The sequence below is a fragment of the Lepisosteus oculatus genome, chromosome 4, assembly GCF_040954835.1.
Source record: "Lepisosteus oculatus isolate fLepOcu1 chromosome 4, fLepOcu1.hap2, whole genome shotgun sequence".
NCBI lineage: Eukaryota > Metazoa > Chordata > Actinopteri > Semionotiformes > Lepisosteidae > Lepisosteus > Lepisosteus oculatus.
Window position 1 is genome coordinate 38312531 of NC_090699.1, and position 27220 is coordinate 38339750.

General features: G+C 36.4%; 2 protein-coding genes across 2 annotated transcripts in view; one reads left to right on the plus strand and one right to left on the minus strand.

Moving 5' to 3' along the window:
• Positions 1-14962, plus strand: part of ccdc186 (coiled-coil domain-containing protein 186) — a 31826-nt gene extending 16864 nt beyond the window's left edge. The window contains exons 11-16 of the mRNA XM_006630831.3: positions 595-850; positions 1427-1616; positions 2779-2859; positions 5087-5297; positions 8555-8774; positions 11996-14962. Coding sequence (XP_006630894.1) covers positions 595-850; positions 1427-1616; positions 2779-2859; positions 5087-5297; positions 8555-8774; positions 11996-12079 — 1042 coding nt within the window. The 3' untranslated portion in view covers positions 12080-14962. The remainder of the gene's footprint in view (positions 1-594; positions 851-1426; positions 1617-2778; positions 2860-5086; positions 5298-8554; positions 8775-11995) is intronic.
• A 9336-nt stretch (positions 14963-24298) lies between these two features.
• Positions 24299-26930, minus strand: adrb1 (adrenoceptor beta 1). Its single transcript, XM_015347397.2, has one exon. It carries the CDS (start codon positions 26787-26789, stop codon positions 25596-25598), a length of 1194 nt encoding a protein of 397 aa, XP_015202883.2. The 5' UTR covers positions 26790-26930; the 3' UTR covers positions 24299-25595.
• Between the last annotated feature and the right edge of the window lie 290 nt (positions 26931-27220).

The window sequence follows — 27220 nt, forward strand, 5'->3', positions numbered from 1 at the left end:
ATGTGCAGGTTTTCCTTAACTATAGATTTACTAAAATCACAAAGTGATTTCAAAGTATAGTGTACAGTTCCTCTCATTAAAGCAACATCTAATTCTTACTGATATTAGTAAGCCATGTACATTAGTAAGCCTATTAGCCATGTAATAAGGTTAGGAACACTGAAAAATGAGCATATTATTTTTCTTCTTTGAATTCTTCTCCCAAACTGGGACTGTATACATGCTCAGCCTTTCCAACTATAATTTTGTGTCCCGTTCTTAAATAGCATCAGATGTAATGCGGCAGTCTCAATGTAACTGAAAGAAAAGCTGGAGAAAATTGTGCTCTTTTAAAAATTTTTATTCAGGTCTGTTAATCCATTACTTTGCAAAGCAAAGTATGAAAAGCAGATAGCAGCTGTAAATTACAGTCTTCAACCCCGGTCTTGGATAGCTCCAGTTTCACAGATGTCTACACTCAGTAGCTAAAGGGTATGGAAAATCTCATATCTTAAATCAAAATGTTTCAGGTAAATAAGTCAGAACAGTAGAATTACATTAGCATTTATTATTCCTCATTTTCCTCATCACTTTAATCTGTTTAATTGTGTGCAGAGATGAGCAGGACATTCAATCCCTGAAGGAGGAGGTGGAGACCCTGAACTCCTTGATCACAGATCTCCAAAGGGACATCCAAGGCAGTCGAAAGAGAGAGTCAGAGCTGCTTGGCTTCACCGAGAAGCTGACCAGTAAAAATGCCCAGCTGCAGTCCGAGAGCAACACACTGCAAACACACCTGGATCAATCGACGAATAGAGTGAGGGATCTGGAGAGCCAGATAGAAGAGAAGGAGCGCAGCAATGTTGACCTGGTGAGTTTGCGCAGCTCCCAGAATGTGGCCGTCCTTCGGGTTGAGTCACACCGCTTTGAGCAGGCTATGGCAGCCTTCTTTAACTCCAGCTCTGCTTATTTCCCAGGCCTGAAGTAGGTATAAGTTTCAAGGGTTTTGTGAAACTTGCCAGACATAAAAAACAGCAGATGAACAGACTGGCTGTTTTTTGCGCTAATGAGATAAGGGTCCAGCAGACCTTTTTTCTTGTTTTTGTTCAAACTGTTTTATGCACTCAGGTTTGCCTCATTAAAGCTGCAAAATAAAAGCACAGACTTGTTCTCAGCGGGCTCACACTACTTGGAGAAATTATTCCTTATACAAATAAAACACTTTATCTGCATAAGGAAGTTTTCATTTAAATACCTGATGATTATCCCATCGTTTCCCCTTGTGTTGAGCTTCTAATTAACCTTTGACATTCCTGGGAAAAAAAACCTTTGTGTCCATATTGTACATTAACGTGTCAGGGAGGTTGTGTTTCCAGTTCATGTGCTGCTGACAGTGTTGCGTGATACATCGATCAAACTGGCTTTGTTCCCCCCCCTCCCATTTCAGACAGAGAGACTACAGAAGGAGGAACAGCTCAGACAGGAGGAAGTCCACACCCTTCAAAATGAGAGATCATCCCTACAGAAAGAAACAGCAGAATTGAAAACACGCATTGAAGAGCTAAAAGATGACCTTGTTACGCAGAAGAGGAAGCAGACTGCAAATATTAAAGATCTCACCAAACAGCTTTTACAGGGTGAGTGAGTCCATGTAATGGAAATCCCATGAGGTAATAACTACATCAAATGGAAAAAAGGTTCAGGAGAAAGACAGTAGCCAATTTATTTGATTAGCAGACATTTCAAGTATTAAAAAATGTAGAACACTGAACAGCTTATAAACTAATCAATATGGTGTATAAACAGATAAGTAGATTGATACAGACACTGGTGTAGAAATATATATTTTACAACAAAATATATTATGGATACTAGCACAGTATCACAAAAGCCCACTTTGCTCATTTCCACTTGTTGATCCATTTCTGAAATCTTAATTTTTTTTTAGACATTAATTCTTCATAGGATAGTATACTGTATGTACAGTTTTTAACAATTAGTCCATTCTTCATGTGTCTTTATCTAGGGAAGCACACCTTTAACATTCAATAATGAAGAAATGAGGAGATAACTGAGGAGGAATTATTGACTGACCTGTTTTCATCTCCTTTGATTGCCATCATTAACTTTTGGGTTTTTTTAAGAAACCAAACAAGGCATTTTCACAAATTTTTCACCTCCACAAATGTTAAAACTTCTGGTTGTTAGAAAAAAATTAACTAGGTGATCAAGTTTAAGTAAAGGGTCCTGTTACTGACTCGCGCTGTGTTGTTTTAAGCAATATAATTAATCTCTTTTGATGAGATATTAAACGAAGTGCCTGCTATAAAGTGACTGTAGCAGCTGTTGATGCGTTATTCATCCACTAATCTCTGTAACTCATTTTGGATAGAGACATCTGCTTACTGACAACCATTATCATCATTTTAAGGGATATATTAAGACCTCTTGTGTTCCTTTTGTATTCAGCCAAGTGTCACTGCTTTTAAATAGAACCTTTTTACTTATTATAGTACATTATTAAGCATGCAGCAGTTGCCATTTAATAGATACAGTAGTTCGCGAGTCTGAGGTTGAAGATACACAACCTATACAGCGTGCAATGTGGCAATAATACCACACTGAAAAGACTTTGTGAAGTAAAAAAAATATTTGTTTGAGAAGGCAATCAGTTCCATTTGTTTAGATATACCCAGATGTAGATTCCTCATTCAAATTGACTGACAGATTTGATGGATGATATGAAAATACTATAGATACAACTGAATGACGCTCACCTGCATGTATCCTGCCAAACAGCTCGGAAAAAACTGGATCAAATGGAAAATGGCAACTATGACAAAGAAGCCAGCAGCATGGGGAGCAGGTCCAGCTCATCAGGTAAAGTCAATGGAAATTATATTTCTCCAAGTTGGCTATACGTTTTAAAAGTGACATATGCTAATTGTTTTATTTAAAAGCTGAAAAAAATCTGAATTATGAATGGTGAGAAATACCCATACCAGCTGTTGGGATGTCCCCTCTAATCCCTCGAATAAAGTTCCAGATCATCCCAAACAATTGCTAATCTTTCATATCCTACTATTGATCCCACCCTCTTACTTAACTTGTCTTGCTTCACAATGTTTTCAGTACACAGCTACAGTGCCTTGCGAAAGTATTCGGCCCCCTTGAACTTTTCAACCTTTTGCCACATTTCAGGCTTCAAACATAAAGATATTAATTTTTTATTTTATGTGAAGAATCACCAACAAGTGGGACACAATTGTGAAGTGGAACGAAATCTATTGGATTTTTGAAACTTTTTTAACTAATAAAAAAATGAAAAGTGGGGCGTGCAAAATTATTCGGCCCCCTTGCGTTAATACTTTGTAGAGCCACTTTTTGCTGCGATTACAGCTGCAAGTCGCTTGGGGTATGTCTCTATCAGTTTTGCACATCGAGAGACTGAAATTCTTGCCCATTCTTCCTTGCAAAACAGCTCGAGCTCAGTGAGGTTGGATGGAGAGCGTTTGTGAACAGCAGTTTTCAGCTCTTTCCACAGATTCTCGATTGGATTCAGGTCTGGACTTTGACTTGGCCATTCAAACACCTGGATACGTTTATTTGTGAACCATTCCTTTGTAGATTTTGCTGTATGTTTGGGATCATTGTCTTGTTGGAAGATAAATCTCCGTCCCAGTTTCAGGTCTTTTGCAGACTCCAACAGGTTTTCATCCAGAATGGTCCTGTATTTGGCTGCATCCATCTTCCCCTCAATTTTAACCATCTTCCCTGTCCCTGCTGAAGAAAAGCAGGCCCAAACCATGATGCTGCCACCACCATGTTTGACAGTGGGGATGGTGTGTTGAGGGTGATGAGCTGTGTTGCTTTTACGCCAAACATATTGTTTTGCATTGTGGCCAAAAAGTTCGATTTTGGTTTCATCTGACCAGAGCACCTTCTTCCACATGTTTGGGGTGTCTCCCAGGTGGCTTGTGGCAAACTTTAGACGAGACTTTTTATGGATATCTTTGAGAAATGGCTTTCTTCTTGCCACTCTTCCATAAAGGCCAGATTTGTGCAGTGTAAGACTGATTGTTGTCCTATGGACAGACTCTCCCACCTCAGCTGTAGTTCTCTGCAGTTCATCCAGAGTGATCATGGGCCTCTTGGCTGCATCTCTGATCAGTCTTCTCCTTGTCTGAGCTGAAAGTTTAGAGGGACGGCCAGGTCTTGGTAGATTTGCAGTGGTCTGATACTCCTTCCATTTCAAGATGATCGCTTGCACAGTGCTCCTTGGGATGTTTGAAGCTTGGGAAATCTTTTTGTATCCAAATCCGGCTTTAAACTTCTCCACAACAGTATTACGGACCTGCCTGGTGTGTTCCTTGGTCTTCATGATGCTCTCTGCGCTTTCAACAGAACCTTGAGACTATCACAGAGCAGGTGCATTTATACAGAGACTTGATTACACACAGGTGGATTCTATTTATCGCCATCAGTCATTTAGGACAACATTGGATCATTCAGAGATCCTCGCTGAACTTCTGGAGTGAGTTTGCTGCACTGAAAGTAAAGGGGCCGAATACTTTTGCACGCCCCACTTTTCATTTTTTTATTAGTTAAAAAAGTTTCAAAAATCCAATAGATTTCGTTCCACTTCACAATTGTGTCCCACTTGTTGGTGATTCTTCACATAAAATAAAAAATGTATATCTTTATGTTTGAAGCCTGAAATGTGGCAAAAGGTTGAAAAGTTCAAGGGGGCCGAATACTTTCGCAAGGCACTGTACATCCGTTCAGATCTGGATTTTTAGATTATGCCCCAGGAATTTGGAAGACAGAAGAAATGAGAAATCCCCTCAGGAATCTCCTTATGAAAATATTTGTACGCACTCCTGTTAAGACTTCTTTCAGTAGTGTTTAGTTTTGCAGAAACCCTCTGGGATGATTGTGCATGACAGGTGCTGGAGAAAAATATTGATTGGTATACAGTAAGCGGTATGCTGTAAATGCAGAGTGGGCTTGAAATGGCTTTTCTATGTTATGCCCTTTAAAAGTGTGTAAGGTTGTCATCCTTATTTCGTTTTTTCTCTCCTTCCTCTCATACTCTTACCGCCGCTAGGATCCCTGAACGCTCGGAGCAGCAACGAAGACCGTTCGCCCGAGAACTCCGGCTCCTCGGCCGTCGTGGACAGCTTCCCCCAGGTGGACAAGGCCATGCTCATCGAGCGCATTGTGCGTCTGCAGAAAGCCCACGCGCGCAAGAACGAGAAGATTGAGTTCATGGAAGACCACATCAAGCAGCTGGTGGAGGAAATTCGAAAAAAGACCAAGTGAGTCTGAACAGCCCCGTTTTCAAGGATGTCTGAGTAATGTCAGACAGGAACTCTTGGCCCATCCAATTCACTGAAGGAATACTTGGATTCCATGCATATGGCTGAATCAGGGATTCTTTTTTTTCTCGACTAAAACACTTGGAAGATAATTCACTGCTCGGTCATCAGCTTTTGTCTTCTAATAATATTAAGGGGTGTGAACTTGAGTTCAGGAATAAGTTTTGCTTGGCTATTTTGAGCTAGCCCTAGCCAGCAACACAACTGCCACCCACTCAGCCTTTATTGAGCAAGATTGCTCTTCATATTAAAACGTTCATTATTCTTTTCTGACATTGCGTACCATCAGCCTATTTATAGGCCTGGACTGTGATGCGTTGGTAGGATAGCAAAATTATATTGGAATAAATGATTTGGTACAGATATTGATAAATAATTCAGCACTTAAGCAGTGTAAAATGCATCAAGCATTTAAAGAAAATGTCATCGGAACACGAAGCATTTCCAAAGGTCATTGGTGAGAGATCATGGATTAGTTATAATATGAAGTTAATATTAAATATTGTATATTTAATGTTGATTTGTAGATATGACAACTAAGTGAAAATAGGTTATGGCAGAGCCTAGTGTATTTTATGTACACCCTTAATTTCCCATAGGCCTCAGTCTTAAGCTTCCATTAGCAGTAATTTATCAGTGTCTGGGACTACGATGCAAGAATAAAAAGTGTGTCTGAGGTAAAGTTCTAGTTGTTGCTGTGTTTAGTGGTTTGTTGCATGTTGCTGACGTTTTTGTAGTGGGGCTATATAAATTATATGCATGTGGTTTTTCCATAAATATTCTTTGTGTTGTGCTTGGAGCTCACTGCAGTCTGGCGTAGAGTGAATGCACACTCCTTTCTATGTAGTACTACTTTTCTGAGAAGAAATTGGTTTTCATGTTTAATTTTAACAGGACTTGGAGGTACTTCTTTCATTGATTCCCTGTTGTTTTTTTGAGACCCTAAAAATCCCTCTAATGCAGTAATACCATTTGGACAAAAAAAATCGGCTGTCCAACATGCACCATTACATTACCACACTGGAGCTTAGTCTTTCCTTCATACCAGCACTGGCAGACACGTGTGCGCTGTGTGAAACAGCTGTGCCTAGTAGATCACACAGTCTGCCTTTTTAATTTTTTTTTTTCATTTCTGTTTATTTTTTACTACTTGCGGGGCGGAACTGGGGTCCAAACGGACCTGAGACAGTTCAAGGTAAGAAGTCCAGTTTTTGTTCAGATTGTGTGTTTTTGTTTCTTTTCTTAGGGACCATTAGCTTTGTGCTAATGTTATACACACCCTTTGCCTCTTAATTGGAGGCAATTTTAAATTGACTTGGATAGGAGAGCCTGCCGAATGAATGAATGTAAACATGCTCTCTTGCTGCAGCCTACCTTGTAGATTACTGAATCTTTACAGGTAGTCTCAAGAATAAATCAGGCAATACATGAGATGCAAAAGTTCCATCTTTGCCCATGACTAATTTGTTTCCTGTGTGTTTCTACACACTGGTGAAGTAAGGTTGTGTGTCCAGTGTTGCTTTGTCAATGGAGAATTCCAGATTTCAGACCTATAATCTAGAATCTCTAGCAAACAGGCAATGATCTCACATTTCTAAAGTTATTAGTAGTTATCAAAAACTTTACATTTTTTCTCATTAGTTTGTAATGAGATATTTATGCCCCCTTAGACCCTGCAGTGATTTGATTGTTGCCTCATTTTACATTTCTAAAGAGTGTAATATGTTCTTACCTTTCAACTAAGACCGCTTTTCTCACATCTCTCCAAGCCAATTATATATACACATTTCTTTAATTCTAACTGTGAAACACATTGTAGGGACCTAAGTAAGCCTTTGTGAATGTGATAATAGCATTGTCTTTCCAGTTAAGAAAAATACATTAAAAACCAGTTTCAAAGTTAAGAAAAGAGTTGCATAGTTCTTGTGTGTTTGAATTTCATTTGGTGACCATTAAGCCTTCTGTTTAAAGACATTTTTGATCTTGGTGACTGTAGGTAGTTCTCAGCTGGTTTACTTGTATGATGTGCTTGAGCATGAGCTATAGCTTTGATGTTGAGGCCAACAGTAAGGAAAAATGACTTTTTGGTCTCTCATTTTTAACTACTTTTCTTCAGCCATGTCATGCAGTTATGATATACAATACATAATATATGCCGAGAGGCAATTAAAATAAATCTTATGTTATAAACAATAGAGTTTGGGAATTTTTAATGCTTTTCAGTACATAATGAACTAGTTCTAACAGAGTGAGGAAAGAACAAGTCTCCTAAAACTCCTTGGATTTGTTGCAATTTCAGATATGATCCTCTTGAATCTGCCTGTCGAGTCAGCTGTATTTGTAATTAGAGAAAAAAAATCTATATGAACATTTTCGTTAGTTTCTTGTAAAGCTCTATACTAAGCTGGGGAGGTTATTTTCATATTTTGTAAAAGGTATATCAAAAGAGGAATATAAATGGCCTTTTTAAATGTCATTTAGAAAGCTCAGATGTGTTCCACTTAAGTAGTCAAAGTCATTAGCTAAATGATTACTGCCTCCTGAGTCATAATTCAGATGTGGAGTTTGACAGGAATTCGGAGGCAACAGTGAATACAATTTAGTGACTATATAAGTCACTATCATCATGAATTACTGATTTTGTAACAGATTTGTATTAATTAGATTTTTTCTGAGCATACAAAACAGATGCCAAAAGTTAGGAAAATTGAAAAATGCAAATACAAAAGAATGGAGTAATAATTTAATGAGCACCATGCACAAGTAAGAAATATTGTTTAGAATACAGAAATAGATTAAGAAATGTCTCCATAAATTTGTCATATCCCTACACTAGCAAAATCTATAGAAAAGGAGCCTATTAGTATTTAGGGACAGGTAGTAACAAGGACAAATTATGTATAATAACATCTGTTGTACATTCTATATTGTCCCAGGACATTTCTTCATCTACAGTATCCAAATCCCTATTCCAAATAGTAATAGCTGCTAAAGGTTTGCATGAAGTTTCTAAAAAGAAAAATATAAATTGAGGACATTAATTCTTGTTTTGCTCCTAACAGATTTTGTAGTATAGAGACATAATGAAAAAGGTGCATTATTGATTTTAATAAATATACAAATTACTGTATGAATGTTTGCTCACATTGGTGTTTGTTTAAAGAAATGTGTTAATTAAATTTTCACCTTCTTTTCAGAATAATCCAGAGCTATGTTTTACGGGAGGAGTCTGGTGCTTTGTCGTCAGAAGCCTCCGATTTTAATAAAGCTCATCTGAGCCGACGCGGAGGCATTATGGCATCACTTTATACCTCGCACCCAGCGGACAGTGGGCTCACCCTGGAGCTGTCATTAGAAATCAACAGAAAGCTACAAGCTATCTTAGAAGACACACTACTCAAGAACATCACACTGAAGGTATGTCCCTTCTGTGGAACATTGATTCAGGGCTTTCCCCACTCTGGTCTGGGAGGAATCCTGTGCTTTCAGTCTCTTATTAGAATTCAGATTGATCTGGTTGCTCTGATAAACCTTTAAAATGTTTTCTAGGCTATTAGTATTGTACCCTAGAAAACTACCCTACTGTTTTTTTTTTATATATCTCGTGGGTCTTTACAGTTTTTGCACATGCTTGAATCAGAGAGTGGCATTTTAATTTTGTATAATGTCTTAACTAACATTTTAAAAATATTCCTCTTTATTTTTCAGTGATGTTACATCACATTCAGTCCATTTTGATATTCTTTCTTATGGAACCCAATATGGTCTTTCTCATTTTCTTTTAAAAAAATAAAAGTATTTTCTCAGACCTGACAAGTAAAAAAATTACTCATTATCAAGTTTTCTTTACAGTTCTTTACTGATCAGTAGAATATGATGTAGATTATCCAGGACTGTAAGCTTCTGAAAGTATTTGGATGAGATTTAATATTTAAGCAAACATAGTCAAATAGTTTTCTTCTTCTATTACCTTTATATTTGAGCAAGTATTTTGATTTCACTCCAACTGTGTTCTGTGTTCATTTTAGCAAAAAAAATGTTATCAAAACACCAGAAAAGACTGTGGCTTTATAAAGAAATCAATTTACTTTGTTTACCCTTGACAATGTAACTTCAGTATTAACTTTATTTATAGTGTCTTTCATGGACAAAGTATCTCAAATGCTTTAGAACCAGTTGCTTCAGGGGTTTTATTCCATCTAAGCACTTAATTAATTGAGCCCATTATTCCATAATTAGAGCTCTTTGCTTAGTGCAAAGGTCCTTTCAACTCTGCTAGACTATAGACTTTGTGGATCAGAGCTGGCAGATCCTGAGCTTTAAGAGATTGTGTTTACCAAAGGCTTCTCAACTGTGTTTAAAACATTTACTGCTGTTTCAATATGTTATTACATCATATGACTTCACAAAGTAGCATTTTGTGGCTTTATGATTGTTCTCCAGTCAGGATTCTGTTGAACCATTAAATCCATAAGGAGCAACCAGTTTCACCCTTAGCATTTTCCCCAACTTTAATGACCATCACTGCAAGACAATTTTTTTTCCTTTAAGAAAAATGATTCTCTACATTTATTATAAATATAATTGTACAAATAATTTTATTCTTAAATGTTCTAAAAAATTACAATGCAACAGTATGTAAATAAAATCAAAGTCACAGTCAGAAAATAGATTGCTTTTCTTATTGTTCCCGCAAAAAGGCCTTTTATCTTCAGCTCACATGGGCTAAAGAAGTAAATAATGTGAGGATCAATCTGCCATCAAAGGCTTCCTTGGAACACTGTTTTTGATCTCATTGAATAGTTTTGGTCCCGAAAAAGTAGTATTAACTCGAGGGCTGTATTTTACAGCCATTTCTTCATCTTCCTCCCCCTTTTAACTTCAAATACATTTCACATTGAAGTCAATATGTTTGCAACCCTCAAAAAAACATGTTGAATGAAAAATTACAATTCAACATTCAGGCTTGAATTAAGAAGAGGAAACCCAGTGACAAGATTTGAATGCTGTGTCTCTAATGAACAAGAAATAGTCTTATAGAGTCCTCACTAACAGCCTCAGACACAAGCGTATTTGCTTTTCTTGTGCCAACTGCCTACTCTTCATCACGGTATCACAGCCCTCTGGAGGGCTCCATCTGGTTTAGATTGAAATCAAATAAGGATGGCACATCCATAACATATGTCGGAGGTGAAAAGGTTTTAATGCTGAGATGAAGAAATTGAATAAAATGTGATAGATCACAGTTGTCTAGGTCTTGCGAAACCCATGCATCTGCAGATTTTCTTTCCAACTTGGCTCTCAAAGACCTAACCTGTGAACTTTTTTTCCTGTTCTTCACTTGCTGGTGCTTCAAAGTGACCTAGAAAACCTGCAGACACACCAGCTGTCTAAGAGCAGATTTGGAAACTCCAGAATCAGACAGAAAGATTGCACAGGAAAATATTGCCAAACGTTTTTTATTAAGTATCATTATGGTTACCAGGATACAGTACAGGAAACTAGCATTTCTATTGTTCTTATGTGCCGGCAGATTATCTTCTTATCCTCAAAAGTTCGGGTAATCATGTTATTCAGAAAGAAATGGCAGGGAGCTATCTATAAATCCTTGTTGTGAGTTTTCACTACTGTGAAGAAAATGAAATGAACTTAAGGAGCACAGTGTGGGCAGACAGCTGTTGTAGCATTTAAGAAAGTGGCTACTCTTGTTAAGGCTGAAGGGCATAAGCAATTTAGTTTGCCAGTTTTGATGTGCATTTCTGAAGCTGATATGTGGTCTTTCAGATTATCAAATGTATTAGGATTCTGAAATGTGTCTGTGGTCATCCACATTACCTGGCTGATTGTAGGGGTCTTCTACAACTATTACAGAGTGTGATGTGAAAAGTAATCAAGCCCTAATGAGAGTTACACTGACCTTTGTTCATGAAAATGCATTGGTTTTTCCGTTATAAAAAACTGTCCCTTTTATTTTATTTGCATGTACTGTACAAGCAGTAAATTAAAGACTATGGTATTAGCTCTTTCCATTAATTTCTTGTCTTTATGCATTTCTAATATTTTAGACTATACAGTGTCCCTTAATGTGCATTAATCAGCCTTGGATGTCACCTAGAAGTCTTGTGCTTTCTGAGCTTTAGAGAGGCCCTTTCTTAGTTAATATTTAATTCAAGACAACTTCACTGACCGAGGGTGTCTTTTTTTACAGTATAGTACATTTTGTGTACTATAGTGATAATTGCAGTCATTATAGAACTAGCTTTCCAGGATAGAGCTCCTTCAATTAATTGTAACTTGGTTATATTAAGGCTGAACACATCTGGGAACATGTTGAAGACTATTTTTACATGTTCTTCTCCTGCTCTAAATAGCTTTTATAGCTTCACTTATTAAATATAAATTGCCTGAATGCCAACACTGCGGTACCTGTCAGTCATCAGTGCAGAGATACATACAATATGCAAATTCTACACTGTCGGGCTTATACAGCTGGACACATAGCATCTCAAGTCCCAGCATTAACCCATTATCCATCTAAATGTCTCTAGTTGCACCATTCATTGATTAGAAAACAGATCTCTGGTATTGAAAGTGTAATTTGACAACCTGTAAATTGGAGTGTCTTTTTTTTTTTGCAGGAAAACCTCCAGACCCTTGGGTCGGAGATTGAACGGCTTATCAAAACTCAGCATGACCTGGAACAGAGGCTGAAGAAGAAATAAGAGCGGCCAAGTCCTGCAGACCATGGAATGTATTTGCTGGGGAAGATCCTGGCCTTTGCAAACTGTTGTTTCCACTGATCTCTGCTGTATCAGAGAAAGCCTGTACTGTCAGGTTCAAGTGCCATGAACCTATGACAACACCAATGCACACTACTTTGTAAATAAGTGGATGCAGTATGTCTGGGGCTTATCTTGTTTAAACAAGGAATGATCCTTATCCTGGATTTGGATTTCAGAATAAAAGTAACAGTGAATGCAAGGGATACAAGTCTACTGGGTACAGAATGGTCATGGTTTGAAACTTTGTTTCCATCTATTTTGTATAAGACAAAAATCTGTGGTGTCCTAAATGACGAATATTCAAAGCATCGGAGTAGAAAGGCCTCATCCAAATAATGCATCTCTACTGCAAACTGAAATTTAATATTCGAACACTAATCTTAATTTTAGTTCTTGTGATACAATGCAAATATGGAAGCTTCTAATAGACTCCTTTTAATTTGTGTTAGATTTTTTTTTATCTTCCACTGATTGTTTACCAGCAGTAAAACTTAACTGTACATATTTACAACTTGCTTATTACAAAGAGAAAGCTCTCTGATTCACAAGAAAAAAAACAAATCAAGGGATCTGGTTTTGTACACATGCATACATCTAGCCTTCTAGCCTCTTATTCTTTTTCTGTACTGTTGCCAATCCTGCACGTTTCTTTTTTACGGAGTAATTTGGCAACTAAATGTGAGCTCCAGTTTATCATTTCAGATGAGAGAATATTCAGCCAATAACAGAACACTCATCTACCACATTCTACACTGCATGCCTGACTGAAATGTTCAAGATTTCTTACAACACTTCCATACACCAGCTTACAATCCAAAGCGGTTTTCAGTATTTAATATGTATATGTATTTATTGTATAATAATTACCGACAAATGTACCCGAATGGTGGGAAGGTTTAGATAATGATAGGCACTCCATCTTGGGATAAACTGTATTCCAAGAGGCATTAAAAGCACAGTAAATGATTTGGTACCAATATGAATTTGTTCTACTATTAATGCATCTTAGAATATTTTTTGGTTTTAACTTTTTTTAATTTATCAGAAGACCCTTCAGCATTTGTTTGCTTATTCTTCAAAACATTAAGATGGCAAAACAGAGGCTTTATACAATATTACCCCCGTTCTTTCTGAACTGTACATTTCTTTTCTATTTATGGGTAAATGTCTTAAACTCATCTTCAGTTACTTTTTGTAGCACTGTTAGAGGATTATTTTACTTATGTACTGTAAAAGGGTATTGTTTTGGGCACTGTGTATTGTGCTGAGGTATAGTTATGCGAGGTTATACAACATTCATACATTTTGTAGGGCGTTTATTCCTTCACCAGATCCGGTCTGGGAAACAATTTAACAACTAAGTGCAAATATATATTCAAACATACATGGTTGCATATGTATGATAAATTCATGTAGATTAAATGTTGTATACAGTATATCTCTAGAGCTTATTAAACACTTTCATGTAATTATTTTACATTATAGTATAAATGATTAATTCTGTACATAACGGGGGTAAAAGTGCAATCATTTTTTTCCCCATTACATTTTCCTTGCAATTTTAATGGCTATGATTTAAATGATAAATTCTAAATGAAGTTTAATAACCTTAAGGGTAAGAAGAATTAAAAACAAAAAAACAGCTGACTCCGATATTTAGAATGTATGCAGAGTAGAGTGCATTTTTTTTGCTCTTTTACACAATGTCCTGTTCCCAACATTTGTTGTCCCAGTTGTGCTAAGAGTAATGAACTACCAAAATACAAATGCATTACAGCATTATTTGTACAGTATAGTGTAGATTTGAGACGGGAAAACTACTTTTGACATGCACCTAAACAACACTCTTGTACACTGGGGAAAAGAAACTTGCTTTGTTGGGAATATGCATTCAGGCATTATGCAAAGAATGAAACAGAACTCAGATTCAAAGAACCTAGAAATCTACTTCATATGTGATCACTTAATAGAAAGGATTATTTTATTGATGTATCTGAAATACCAAATCAGTGAACCTCACTCTGCTTCCATATTATTTTGCACTAAATAATACTCTACTAATGTATGAAACTGTGAAGGAGAAAAGTTTCATCTTATCTGTCAGCAGCACCAATGAATGAATGCATGCAAAAATAATGTACTTTGGACACTGGATTAAGAAGTGGAGAAAGTTGTGGCTTTTCATTTCGTCTGAGAGGTTATTCTCTTAGCTGGTGAGCAGACTCCTTTCCAAAGTGCATTCTACTCTTCTTTTTTTAAAACTTTTGGACAGTTATTTGTGCTTTGCATTGCAAATTGCACATAGTCATGCAAGGCTTTGACTTACTGTATGATGGAAAAATAAGGCTGAAGTTCAAGTGTTGTTTATTTCAGGTGTGTGCCTGATATTGTTCATGATGTCATCTGTGATGAAGGCTCAATGAGTGTTAATTGGCTGGGCAGCCATAGAAATCAAAATATAAATACTCTGTAAAGTTTGTTGTTTTCGGTCTGATGGAGAAGGAGGGGAGAAAACCTGAACCTTTTCACCTCAGGTTATGCTGGAGCTTTTCAAACTGAAACAACTTGTGTTAGGAAGGGAAAACTTCCTGATTCCTATTCAAAATTGTAAAATCTTAAGTTCTGGTCAGTTGAATTTTGTTTAAAAGAAAAAAATTAAAATATTTTGCGTGTATTATTTTAGTTCATTTAAATATTTAATTGTGATTATGAATTTGTAGATAAAAGTTTGTGTATAAATGGCCAAACATTTTTAAGGAGATATGATTCTATGAAATGTACTGTATATATGGCTTTTTCAGTGAATAAATACTGTATGTAAAACCAATGTTTTTGTTTTTGATTAGAAGCATACTGTATATACTGTAATATGGGACTAGTCACTACTATGATCTCAAATGAATTTAGTTTATGTACAGGACAATTTTATGACATTTCATTAGAGTAGCAAGACTGATTTTGAATATTTGGTGCTAATGCAATTTTATAGCCAATAAACAAGAAAAAACCTAAGCCTCTTGATAATGCAGCAAATTTTTTTATATTATGTCAACTGGTGTGACTGAAATTGACCTTTTAATTCTATTTTTAGATGAAAACCTTTGTCCCTAACAATATTATTATATGTATTTTATTTTTTCTTTAGTTTCCCAACCTTGGATACCAATGTTAGGCATTTTTGATGAAAGGTCAGGCTGACTATGATAAACAGCTATAGCAGTATCACTGTAGTATTGACTTCTATGTTTTTAAATGCATTCTTCCTGACGTCTGCTGAAGAGGATTGTGTGTGAAAAATAATACTTGAAAAATAATTTCTAGATTTTAAAATGAAAAGCCAGAACATTCTTGTATGACTTCCATTAAGGTTTGTAGGTAAACCTTTAATGTCATTGTAAAGAATATACTATGGTATTACAGATACAGTATCTCATGCAGTTTGAATATGAACTGCAAAGATGGTCATAATCAAATTTTAAGTTGCGAGAGACACTTTTGATTAATTATGGTAAAACAAAAACTGTGTCCATACATTTAGAAAAGAAAGTTTTGCTATCAGATTAATTCATACAAATAGAAATACAGGTAGTAAAATTTATAAAAATACCAATTATTTATTTGAAAGTGTTGTTGCAGTGAAGTTTGATCAGTCAATAAATATTTTATCTGCTTTTTTACATCACTAAATACAGAAACTCCAGTTTTGATTTTCTGAAATTTTATGCTCTCTCTCAGTGCCTCATTCATTTAGCTTTCTCTTTTGTTTTTTTAGTCCATAGACCAAGAAATAAATGAGGAGAGATGCCCTTCATGGCCTTGTAAATCAAAAATAATTTTTACATTTTTCTTTTAGCGTTTGGCACTGCTCTTTTTAATATGTATTTTTTAAAAGGGGACTAAATACCTCTGTGTAGCATTTAAGTTTAAATGCATAGCTTGTGAATTTTACCAATAGCCTGAACCTTATCATTACCTTTGTAACAATTCTAATCTGTGGCCATTCTGTATGGTTACATGTTCAGAGGTGGATATTCAACTGAACACATACGTGAAAAATCAGCGAGTAGCTAGACAAAGTATTTTCCACCAGTAACTTGGCCTTTCAAACTAGAAAGCATTTACAGGGCCTGCTTAGCCAGTTTCTCCACAAAAGCCCCTTCTAGTGCAATCTATTCTATAGAGCTGGCTGGGTAGCCTAGGGATACACTTCTGTTTTTGTTTCTAGCTTGCACTGGGAAGTGAGATACTCTAAGGAACACTTAACAGGTTAGCTATAGTTGTTCAGTTGTTTTCTGACATTTATCCCCTGATAAAAAAAAAAAATAAAGCAAAGATTTTATTTTATCCTTCAAAGCACTCTGCGTTTGGCCATTTTGGAGGACACTGTTTTTTTTGCACAAACAGTACCTTGCAGTGGAAACATGAATGGCTTCTTGCTTGTTTACAAAGAACGTGGTTAATAAAACCATGGAGTTTCTACACCTACTGTAGCTTATCAACTACAGTATATTGCCCCCCTTTGACCTGGGAAATGTGAAATCCAAAAGGCAAAAGAATGTTTCCCTTGTTATGCTGTACAGCATGTGTTGCTGTTTTGGTTTTCAGCCTGATTGCTGACTCTGTGTATTGTATTCTTTGCAATGGGTTGGATTAGATGATCTTACATTGTGTTGGAGGAGAGGGAATTGCTTTCGTTCGGCCGTTAGTGTCTCACTTTCCCATCCTCAGTGAGCTTCACTTACAGTATATACAGTGGGGAGTGTGAAACCTTTGGAATGATCTGTATTCCTGCAGGAATTGTGATCTAAGAATTGTGAAAATATGATCCAATCGTCATATTTTTCACTTTTTCCAGCATAGATGGTGAATGTATGAATAATCTGTTCAATATAGACAAGAAAAAGCACCATTGTTTTTGTGTTATTTGTTTAAGCAGATTGTGTTTATTATTATGATTTAGGTGAAGATGAGATTACATTTCAGGAGCAATAAATGCAAGAATACAAATGATTCCAAAGGGTTTACAAACGTTTTCTCTGAATATGATACATGTATATTATATATACTGTATACAAATGCAAAGCATACCTATGGACATTTATAATAATAAGTCTCGGCTGCTATGTGGAAAGGTTTTTCAAATGTTCAGAAACCGTATTAATTATTGCAAGACCAAGACTTGTTAAACACACAAAATACCTTTCCTTCTACTTCCTCTCTTTCATCCCATCACTCACTTTCCAGTCTCATTTATACTGGTGTCCCAAAGCAAATATAATTACATCTGAGTACCAGTTTTCACATCCTTGGTCATTTGTACCTTTTGCATGTTCCAGAACTGGATTTGAATTATTTTTTAAGAATTCAATTGTATCAGTTTCAAATAGTAGATCTTGCTTCCATTGATAGGTTACAGTATATCACCTACTATAAGCTTCTAAACCTTTGTAATCTGTAAGCGGTTAGTTGTTTTTTTTTACAGAGAAAAGGCTGAAACTGTTTTCCAGCTTGTGAGACCTTGATACTGGCACAGACTTGCAGCATTCCTGGCAGTATATCCCTTTATTCAATATCCATAATAGGCTTTAGTGACCTTTTTTCTTTCTGTGAACTACAGTAGTTGCTTCATTTGACCTTTGCAACCAGTTCTCCTTTTCCCAAGCACCCTCCTTTAGGTTTATTATTGTGACCAAATAGAAGACTGCTCTATCTGATGTCAGCTCATTAGGTAATTGAGTGCTTCCCTATGGCTTTCTTAACTACTCTTGTTAGTTTGTGAGGATATACAGTAGTACTCCCATAATGTACCTTCTAGTTCTAAAGGGGTGCAATGTCTTAAGATCCACTTCATTGACACTTCCTAAGTGGTGTCAATTAGTTGACATCTGAAAGCCAGCTCCCTTCCAGGACACAAAGACCTACAAAACACCTTAAGTTAAGTGTAACTAATATATATATGAAAACAAATTTATTTTTGGATATTTTTTTCTGCCTACTCTTAAAATACTTTTTGGGATGTTTTCAGTGCTCTCAAATGAGGTTGATGCCTAAAAACAGTGACTAAAAAACTCAGTAGTCAAGTTGTCCTTCCTGGAAATTTAGATTGACCTTACCCGCTGAACTCTGAGCTACAGTATGATGTACAGTAGGTTTTACAGCTATTGAAAGAGTATTGAAAGAACTGATTTCAGAGGAAAGGGGCTCAAACAGTATTAGAATCTTGTGCTAAATGAACTGTGAAGACTGTCAGTGCAGCTGAATCACAAGTGACCGGTGTATAACCCAACTTAAAGGCCTGGAGAGCTTTTATCATTGGCTTTTTATTCTTTTTCTTATACAGGGCACCTAAGAAAGAATTCATTCCCAATTGCTTAACAAGAAGCAAAGTAAGTTAAAACACATGACGATCATTGCATAAGTGGCGGTCATCTGTCTATTTTAAGCTGTCAGATATCAGCGTGTGTCGGGTTGCTGGATTACATTTATCACTATGAAACTATCTGCACAATTCCACTGCAAACACTGCAAAGCGAACTAATGTCACTCCATAGCTTCACTGTCCACTGCTGTGCATGGTATCTTGTTTATTTATTAGTGAAAGGAACCTCTAGTTTAGTTCATTTAAATAATATTACTTGGTGTTTTACAGAACAGACTATGATGTTGTGACCTGCTTTTGATTCTTTCCCCCACCAGAGTCTAGTGCTCCTCTTCATGATCTGATCAAAATCAACAAGTGTTGCTTTATTTTCATCTACACATCTTGCAACAGCATTCACACCAGTTTGACATTATTAGTTTTGATTCCAGTCATCGGCTGCCATGGTATGTCAGCCATAGGAAGATTAATATGTTTTATAACTTTTCTTCAATAATAAATAATTACTACTATTTTATTTGTTCTCTGATCCAATACGATCAGATTTGTGCAAGGGACTACTTGTACTAAATAGTTTGGGTCAGCCTGAAGATCCCGGCAATGAGTGCTGGTAATCTGTTAACATGAAAAAACAGGAAATCCTGTGTCATCTTTACACCCTTTGACCTCAGCAATGACATGAATCAGACCTGAAAAGGAAGTCAGTATTTGCCGAGTGAATTCAGAGTTCTGCTCTGTGAAACAGTGGCTTCCAATAAGCTGAGCTGCACATGATTTACTGAAAATGTACAGTACAAAATAACTCATTTTTTCAGTTGGGGGAACGATTTCTAAAGATACTGTACTGATGCTGACCGAGAGATGGTATGCATCACTCATAAAATACTTCAGCATAATTCACTGGAAAGAGGTATTCAGGTCTTTCTTGATCATCAGCTTACTTTCAGATGTAATTCTGTTCAAGCTGAGAAATACAAGTGGATATACTTACAGCAAACTGAAAACAATTCAAATTTGTTTTCGTATGCCCAATGGATTTCCTTTACTGACAGGCTCTTAACAGTGCACATACTGTACTCTGCTGCTCAGTCACACTCATCACCATGATTCTATTTTTGTAAAATAATCAAACTAACGGAAAACAAAGCCCTTAATGTGTTTGGAAATAATTTTAACAGCGTCATCTGGTGTCTTTCAAAGTAACCATATAATATAGAATTATGAGTACCTCCTAAAGCAGAAATGCAGACTTAGACCAGGACCTGGCAGTTGATTATATTTGCCATGCAGTCAAAAACATGAGACAAAGAAAGGGGAATTCAAGGTAGAAAACACAACTTTCCCACAATTACCCTGCCAGACCAATAATTGAGTACAAGAAAAGTATGATAGCAGTGGATTCTAACTTAGGCTTTCAAATCCCAAATTGGCTTTCTTACCATCTTTTAAATCAGAAATGATGTTCACCTTGGAAAAACAAAATGAGAGCATTTACCATAATTAAGTAATTAAGAACACAGATGGTTGTTTATATATCACTGATTTCATTGAATTTATTAGCCGAATACAGATTGTATTGATATGGGACTGAGTACAATACTATGCACCAGCAATATCTGCAATGGTGAAAAAATATGGATTTATTTTCTTTCCCAGCAATGTCTGGGACTTCTTTAGTAGTAGTAAATGCCGTTAAGCTAACAAGACCTCTAAAAGGCTTTATTATAAAGTTTTAATCATTTAAGCATACAGAGTGCATATACTGTATGCAAATCTCTTTGAAATACATCTCACAGAAAATGGAAAGTTTGTTACAATTAATAAAGGTTTGACCTGCAATCAAATGTACCAACAAATCTATTGTAAGACATGGGCCAATGGATGCAAACTAATGATTTTTAACACATATGAAGGCCAATATATTTATATTTACATTGTTTAGAATGAAGAGAGACCTTCGATGATAATTTGATTCAAGCAAGGAATCACTATACGACACGATATCATGGACACTATTCCAATAGAAACTTAAAGACTAATTTAATTTTTTTTTTTTAATACAATAAATGTTTCTAGACAAAACAAACTTTTAAAACCAGTTTCCCACATTTTAGAAGTCACACTCTAAGCAGCATCCAGGAAATAATAAACTTCAACAACATATGACTTCCTGCCTTTAGGAACTGTGTATTGTTATATGAAAACTGTCTTTGTAATGACAGACGAAACCACCATTACCGTTGTCATCAATAAAGTGTTCACTGCCATACATACATGGGAATATCATAACGGCACATGTTATTGTCATCTGTAGTTCACTGTAATGTCTTATCATCACCTTGGTGGTCTTGTTATCTGGTAAAAGGCCACCAGTCAACGACAGCAGAGAAAGTTATCTCATTGAAGTGTTAATGGTATTCACTGTATGATATTGAATATATATTTCAGGACAGCCAATGCCCAGAGCAATCAGGCACACATCTGTACTCTATTTTGATACCTTAACACCCATGCCCTTGCCCAGTTCTAAATACAGATGGTATTTCTAGGCAGATTTGTTTTCCATTTATGTTGATTTGTATGACAAAATATCCCAAACAAGAACAGCATGAAAACTGAAGTCAAAACTATACAAATCAAAACAAGATGCATCAGCATTTAAAGAAAAACAGAACATTAAAACCCATTATATAACTATACAAAAGAATGCAGTATTGCAGTTAATGCAAATTTACCAAGAAAAAAAGAACATACAGTACAGAGCACAAACAATAAATTGCCACTTATGACAGTACACAAATCAGAATGTTGACTTATATTACAGGAAATGAAAGACATATGATTGTGAAGGGCTATGAGGAAAGAGCGATGACGCTTTCAGACACTGTGCAACTTTGCACTCCTGACCAACTTTAATTCACCAGGACTACACGTATGTATAGACAGTGCAGAGTCTGAATTAAGGCTTATTAAGATTACAGTACGTAATATTGTGGTAGGACTGGTAGGAGTTGAATACTGCATACAATGTTGTATGCCATGCTAAATAATTAATATTACTATTTTGGAAAAATTTCAAAGAAGAGAAATGTGATCAATTCCTGGTCCTAACATGATACCATACACGCATACTTCTTCAGTTTTTGACAAAGAAGATTATCAGTTGATTTCATGCAAGTATTCAGAATCCTGAAAGGTGTTGACAAAGTCAACCAGAAGTAGTAGATCAGGATCAATACAGAAGAAAGTAACTCAGGGCAGAAGTAGTGAAGACTTGAAAAAGATTGGAAACAGAAGTCATTATTTATACAAGGAGTTGTGAGTATCTGGAACAAGCTATCCAGCCATGTTGCTCAAGAACTTTCCTTGGGGTTCCTTAAAAAAAAATGAATGCAGCCAACAATCTCCTGATTTTTGCAATCTTCACATGATGTTTCCTTTTTAAGACCATCCCAATGGGTCTTTATTTTGGGACTGATTATACAGTATTTGACCCGATGTCCTTGAAAGGCAAGCAATCGTGTTTAAGAAAGTGTTTGCATGGGTTATCGTGTACAGGGGCAACAGAAGTGGACACAAAACTATGTAGCTGTTGTAATGACAGGGAAGATGAACTGGTCTCCTCAGTTGTGAATTTGATTCCCCTGCTTCTTCTTCAAAACAACCAAATTCATTCAAAAGCAGCATTAGAATGAACATAGTCCCAAACTACATTATTAGTATAATACCCATATTATCATACTTGTTGAAAGAGTGTACTAATATTACAAAATATTGCTTTTAATACATTTATCAGATATATAAAGTATGTGTCGTCACCATAATCATAGTTTCAAGTATGTTCCGGATTCTTTACTAAATGACACATGGCAAACTGTCAGCTCAGAATTAAAGAAATTCAGAGCATTCAATTAAAAACTTTTTCTGTGATATATTTTCAGATTCCTTACCAATAATGTTCTTCATATCAAAATATTCGATTCAATATGGAAAAACAACTTTAAACAGTAATTACAATATTTTTTCAGTCTGAAAATACTATACCAAATATAAAACTGGTTGGGATGTGAAATGGTTCTTCACAATAAGTTCATATCAAAACATTCCAAGCAAAACCCATACTTCAGCACTATTTCACAATTTCTAAAACTGTCCTTAACAAAAGCGCCCTTATCGCAAATGTTAAATAAGAAATTCTTCAAGGTAATGAAGAGATTCTTTCCACAAATGTACAGTCATTTCCTAAGTCAAAGCTTGAAATACTCTTGACCCTCAATAAGCATATCAAAATGAAACTATGAAGGTTTTATCTTGCTATTAACTCCACAAGGCATTGCATGATAAAACCACTATTTAAGGGAGTGTAGTAAGTGAATATTTTCCAGAGAGGAATAAACATTTCTTACTTCTAAAACCATTGTCTAAACTATTTTAAAACAAGAGTGTCGTTAGATTTAGGCTACAAATGGTTTGACATCAAGGTACCCATTAAAATAAGAATTTCGTGAATTGAATAGATCTACTGTATGTTTTTCCCACTTAAAATCTAATGCTATGATTTTCATTTTACTCAGATATATAAGAAGTGTAGAACGTTGACTTCAAAACCTTTTAAAAAATCTTATTAGCTATAACCACTTTTGACAAGTCGATCTATTATAAAATTTATAAAAATAATTTTTAAGAGCGAATTCAGTTTGGTCTTTTATAATCCGCACTCTTTTTAAACAGCTATTTTACCGTAATCAACCGATAAATTTACCGATAAATAAGAAAACAATTGTATTGAAAAACATGCAATGCAATATTGCATTTTTTATTTTGGACCACGTTGCTAACTGTCTTCCTGGTAAATTAATATTGGATAAATAATACAACACTTTAAGAGATGTAGTCTATCTGCCTAAATAACACAGCCGTGGATTTAGGATTTACAAAACAAGGCTTTCCAACTATTTCCACGACATTAGCCTCAGACAGATTACACTTTTAACCATAGTCTCAAAGTAAATAATTATTTATATAATGCATTCGTTTACCAAAGTATGTGCTTTCCTTAGCTACATAATACGAAAACACGTCCACCGTAAAACCACTCATACCACACATATGGTCATTTTAAGAGACTATGGACTTCACACTACATTGTTGTTGTGCGTGACAGGCGTAAAACGCCCAAATGTATATAGTGTATTGAAAACGATTTGTGTTCATTTTGTAGTCTCCTGCCTTTACTATACCTATAAAAAAAATACTGGACATTTAATATAGCAACGGGCACAGAAACCGTCCACAAGACCAGCAGCAGCTAGGATCAAGTGGAAGGCAGCGCATCATTTACAATACTTCATACAGTAAGCATCTAAAAGGAAACTTGAGACTACGTCTGTCTGCCCGATGCCTTCAAAACCATACCAGGGCTACTACTTCTGTAAAAAAAAAAACGGTATTGCCATTGGACATCAAAGATCAAAGCGCACCGAAATAATCATCTGTACAAAACCATCAACACCATCTTTTTATATAGCTTTCAGAATGCGCATAGAATTAACTTTGTCAATAAACTCAGTTTTTTAAATAATATATTGTCTGCGAGCACAAAGCTATAGACAATTCTGAAAGTGCCGCGTTTGACACTACCTCCTGAATTTCTAGTATGATAATTAGAAAAAAAAGACATCTGACACATTGCCGATTTCTTTTATGACCGTGAACAGTTCAATGAATGAAGAAAGTGATATACAGTACTGCAACCAAATAAAATCAGTGTGAGAAAATACTCACAGTGCTGTCATTTTGTGACAATTTATTGCACATCGACCAAATACACGACCATCATACAATATTCTTTGTGACGCATGGAATACATTGATAAATTACCAGCTGCACGTGGAATACTAAATAAAAAAACGTTTTTAGTTACAGTACATCTGCTGTTAAACATATGCAACTTCATACACATTTGTATAATACTGCAATAAATAACGCCGTATCGACAGTCTTCTTCACAAGGAAAGACGAGTGACCAAAGGTTTATCGTACATGTCCCTTGAAGTATTCTACACACGTCTGGATTCAAGCAACACAAATTTATAACATAATACACCTAAAACTGTTGTCTTGCACAGACACGGTAGTTTAAAAAATAATTTTAATCCGTCAAGCAGCTAAGCAAGAACTTTACATTCACTTTTTGTCTTTCTTGCTGAAACGGTAGCTTTTGTCGCTTAAAAAGTGCAAGTAACAGCATTGAGGATGCTTAGTGAACGTCCCAAAGGTGCCTACTTATTTTTATTAAAATACTTGTATCATGTTCTTTCTCATAAAATTCAAGTCAAAATATGTTCCCGAATTCACGCATCTCCATTGCGAATACTGTTTTCTAACGGACAATGAAACACTATTATGCAATCTAGTGTAGCAGTATCCAGGTCCTACATTTGCAATACAATTTGATACGTTTCATAAAGTCTGTGTAAACGTGTTTAATATAAACATGTTCCTTCTGTACAGCCCGTACAGTCTGAGGTAGAATTATCAATACTCTATCGTTTCAATTTCATTTGAAGTGTTGCATCGCTTTCCAGTGTCTATTGCTTTCTTCGAGGTTTCGGCAGCAGCCTCCTTTCGGCAAAGACAGTTTAACTGATAGAATAAGCGCTTCCGTGCACAAAAGGTTAACGGTTTTCTGGTAAGTCTCTGGAAATTCGCAACCCCTCTAAAGTGCCAAGTATGGGCGAGTTTTGCTTCCTTTATGGTGGGGTTCATGCTGTGCCAACGCACAATGATGATGAACTCTATAAATTGCTCCGTTTTTTTTAAAAAAAACAACAATTTGCTGAACATGATGGATACTCCGCGCTCACCTGCTCAATATAAAACCCAAATATTAAAAAATAAAGTAAACGACAAATAGCAATATCGTTTTGCGATGATAAGAGATTACTCACGGATCTTGATATTTAGATTTTCCACAATAATGGTAACACACAGGAGCCTCGCCACTGACTAAAGCGTTTAGGAAGATTTTTCCATCTGTGGCTTTCTAATGTCTATTGTTTAAAAGTTTCCCAAATGTTACAACTGTGATTCTGAATGAGAGACTTTTCCATTCTTATCCAAACTGCAGTCGCTACTTTCCTGTCCGTTACAATCGGACCAGTTTGCTATTAAACTGGGATCCAGGGAATTTATAAAGCCCGTAGAATACCGCGACAGGTCACCAGCGCTAACATGTAGTCTCCTGTCAGCCTGTCTTGGACAGCAGAGCAGCCTTTTGAACGCCTTCCTGAAGTCTGGGCTTCTACAATAAATTATAGGGTTGAAAGCAGAATTTACATATCCCAACCAGTTCAGAAAGACAAAGAGGTTCTTGTCGACTAGTTCAGTGTAAAACACTCTCACTACATTGACTAGAAAAAAAGGTAGCCAGCAGAGAGTGAAAGTACCCATGATGATGCCAAGAGTCTTAAGGGCTTTCTGCTCTTTCATTGCGAGGATCTTTGACTGTCTCTTCCTATTATGCTTTCCGTTGGGAATGGCATTACTGTGGAACCGACCTTCACATTTGTCAATCTTCTTAAGTTGCTTTTTAGCTTCTCTGAACACTCTCGCGTAGACAAATATCATCACCACCAAAGGAATGTAGAAAGAGATTATAGACGAAGCAATGGCATAAGCCTGGTTGGTAACAAAATCGCAACACTTCGGGTCGGCATAGCATTTCTCAGCAGCCTCGTTGCGATCTCTCCACCACTGCATCAGAATGGGGAGAAAAGAAACCATTGCCGATATAGCCCAGACGACACAGACGATCCCTTTGGCTCTGGCTTTAGTAAGCAAGCTTTGGTAACGGAATGGAGATGTTATAGCAATGTACCGGTCGATCGCTATCACACAAAGTGTTTCGATGCTGGCAGTGACGCACAAAACGTCCACCGAAATCCAAAATTCACAAAAGAAAGACCCGTACAGCCAAGTGTCTTGAACCACTAAAACGGCACCAAAGGGAACCACTAGCAAGCCCATTATCAAATCAGCGCAGGCCAGAGAAACTATGAACAAGTTAGTCAGCGTTTGCAGCCTCTGGTTCCTGGCTATTGCAACTATCACCAGTACATTTCCAATCACGATGAGCATGACTACCAAAGCCATGAGCATTCCCATTCCAATCACCCACGGATTCGTGATACCGGGGTCTGTGTAGCTGGAATCGGCTGTCCCGGGGTCCGATTTGTTATTGGGGTATGAATACGGTGATCCATCTCCCATGATGAAAAACAGTCGTTGAATAAAGGCGCACCAGAGTTGAGTTCATGAATGCAGTTTCTGACACTTTCCTCTTATTCAGCAGTGCGCAGTGCCTCTGCTCAATGCTTTAACTTGCTCCTGGTTTCACTCTCAGACAGAACTGCCAAGAACATTAACTAAACCAATGACATCACTGGGCTTTGGGACCAATTGAACAGCGTCTGTCCGCTCCCAGTCCCCTGTCACTCAGGTGAACTTTAAAGCGTTGAAACGAAGAAAAACAAAATCCTTTTAGACTTAGATTTTACAGAAATATATAGTGCGCAAGGGCGCACTGGAATTATTAAGTCTCCTGCTTTACGCTCAGCGAAAAAAATGGGATGGGAATGAGTAGAGATCGACATAATTAGCATATCTACCATCAATTTTGACATTTTAATTTTCATAGCTGT

Excerpts from the sequence above, each read along its gene's own strand:
- adrb1 (XM_015347397.2), bottom strand. The coding sequence starts at position 26,789 with ATGGGAGATGGATCACCGTATTCATACCCCAATAACAAATCGGACCCC.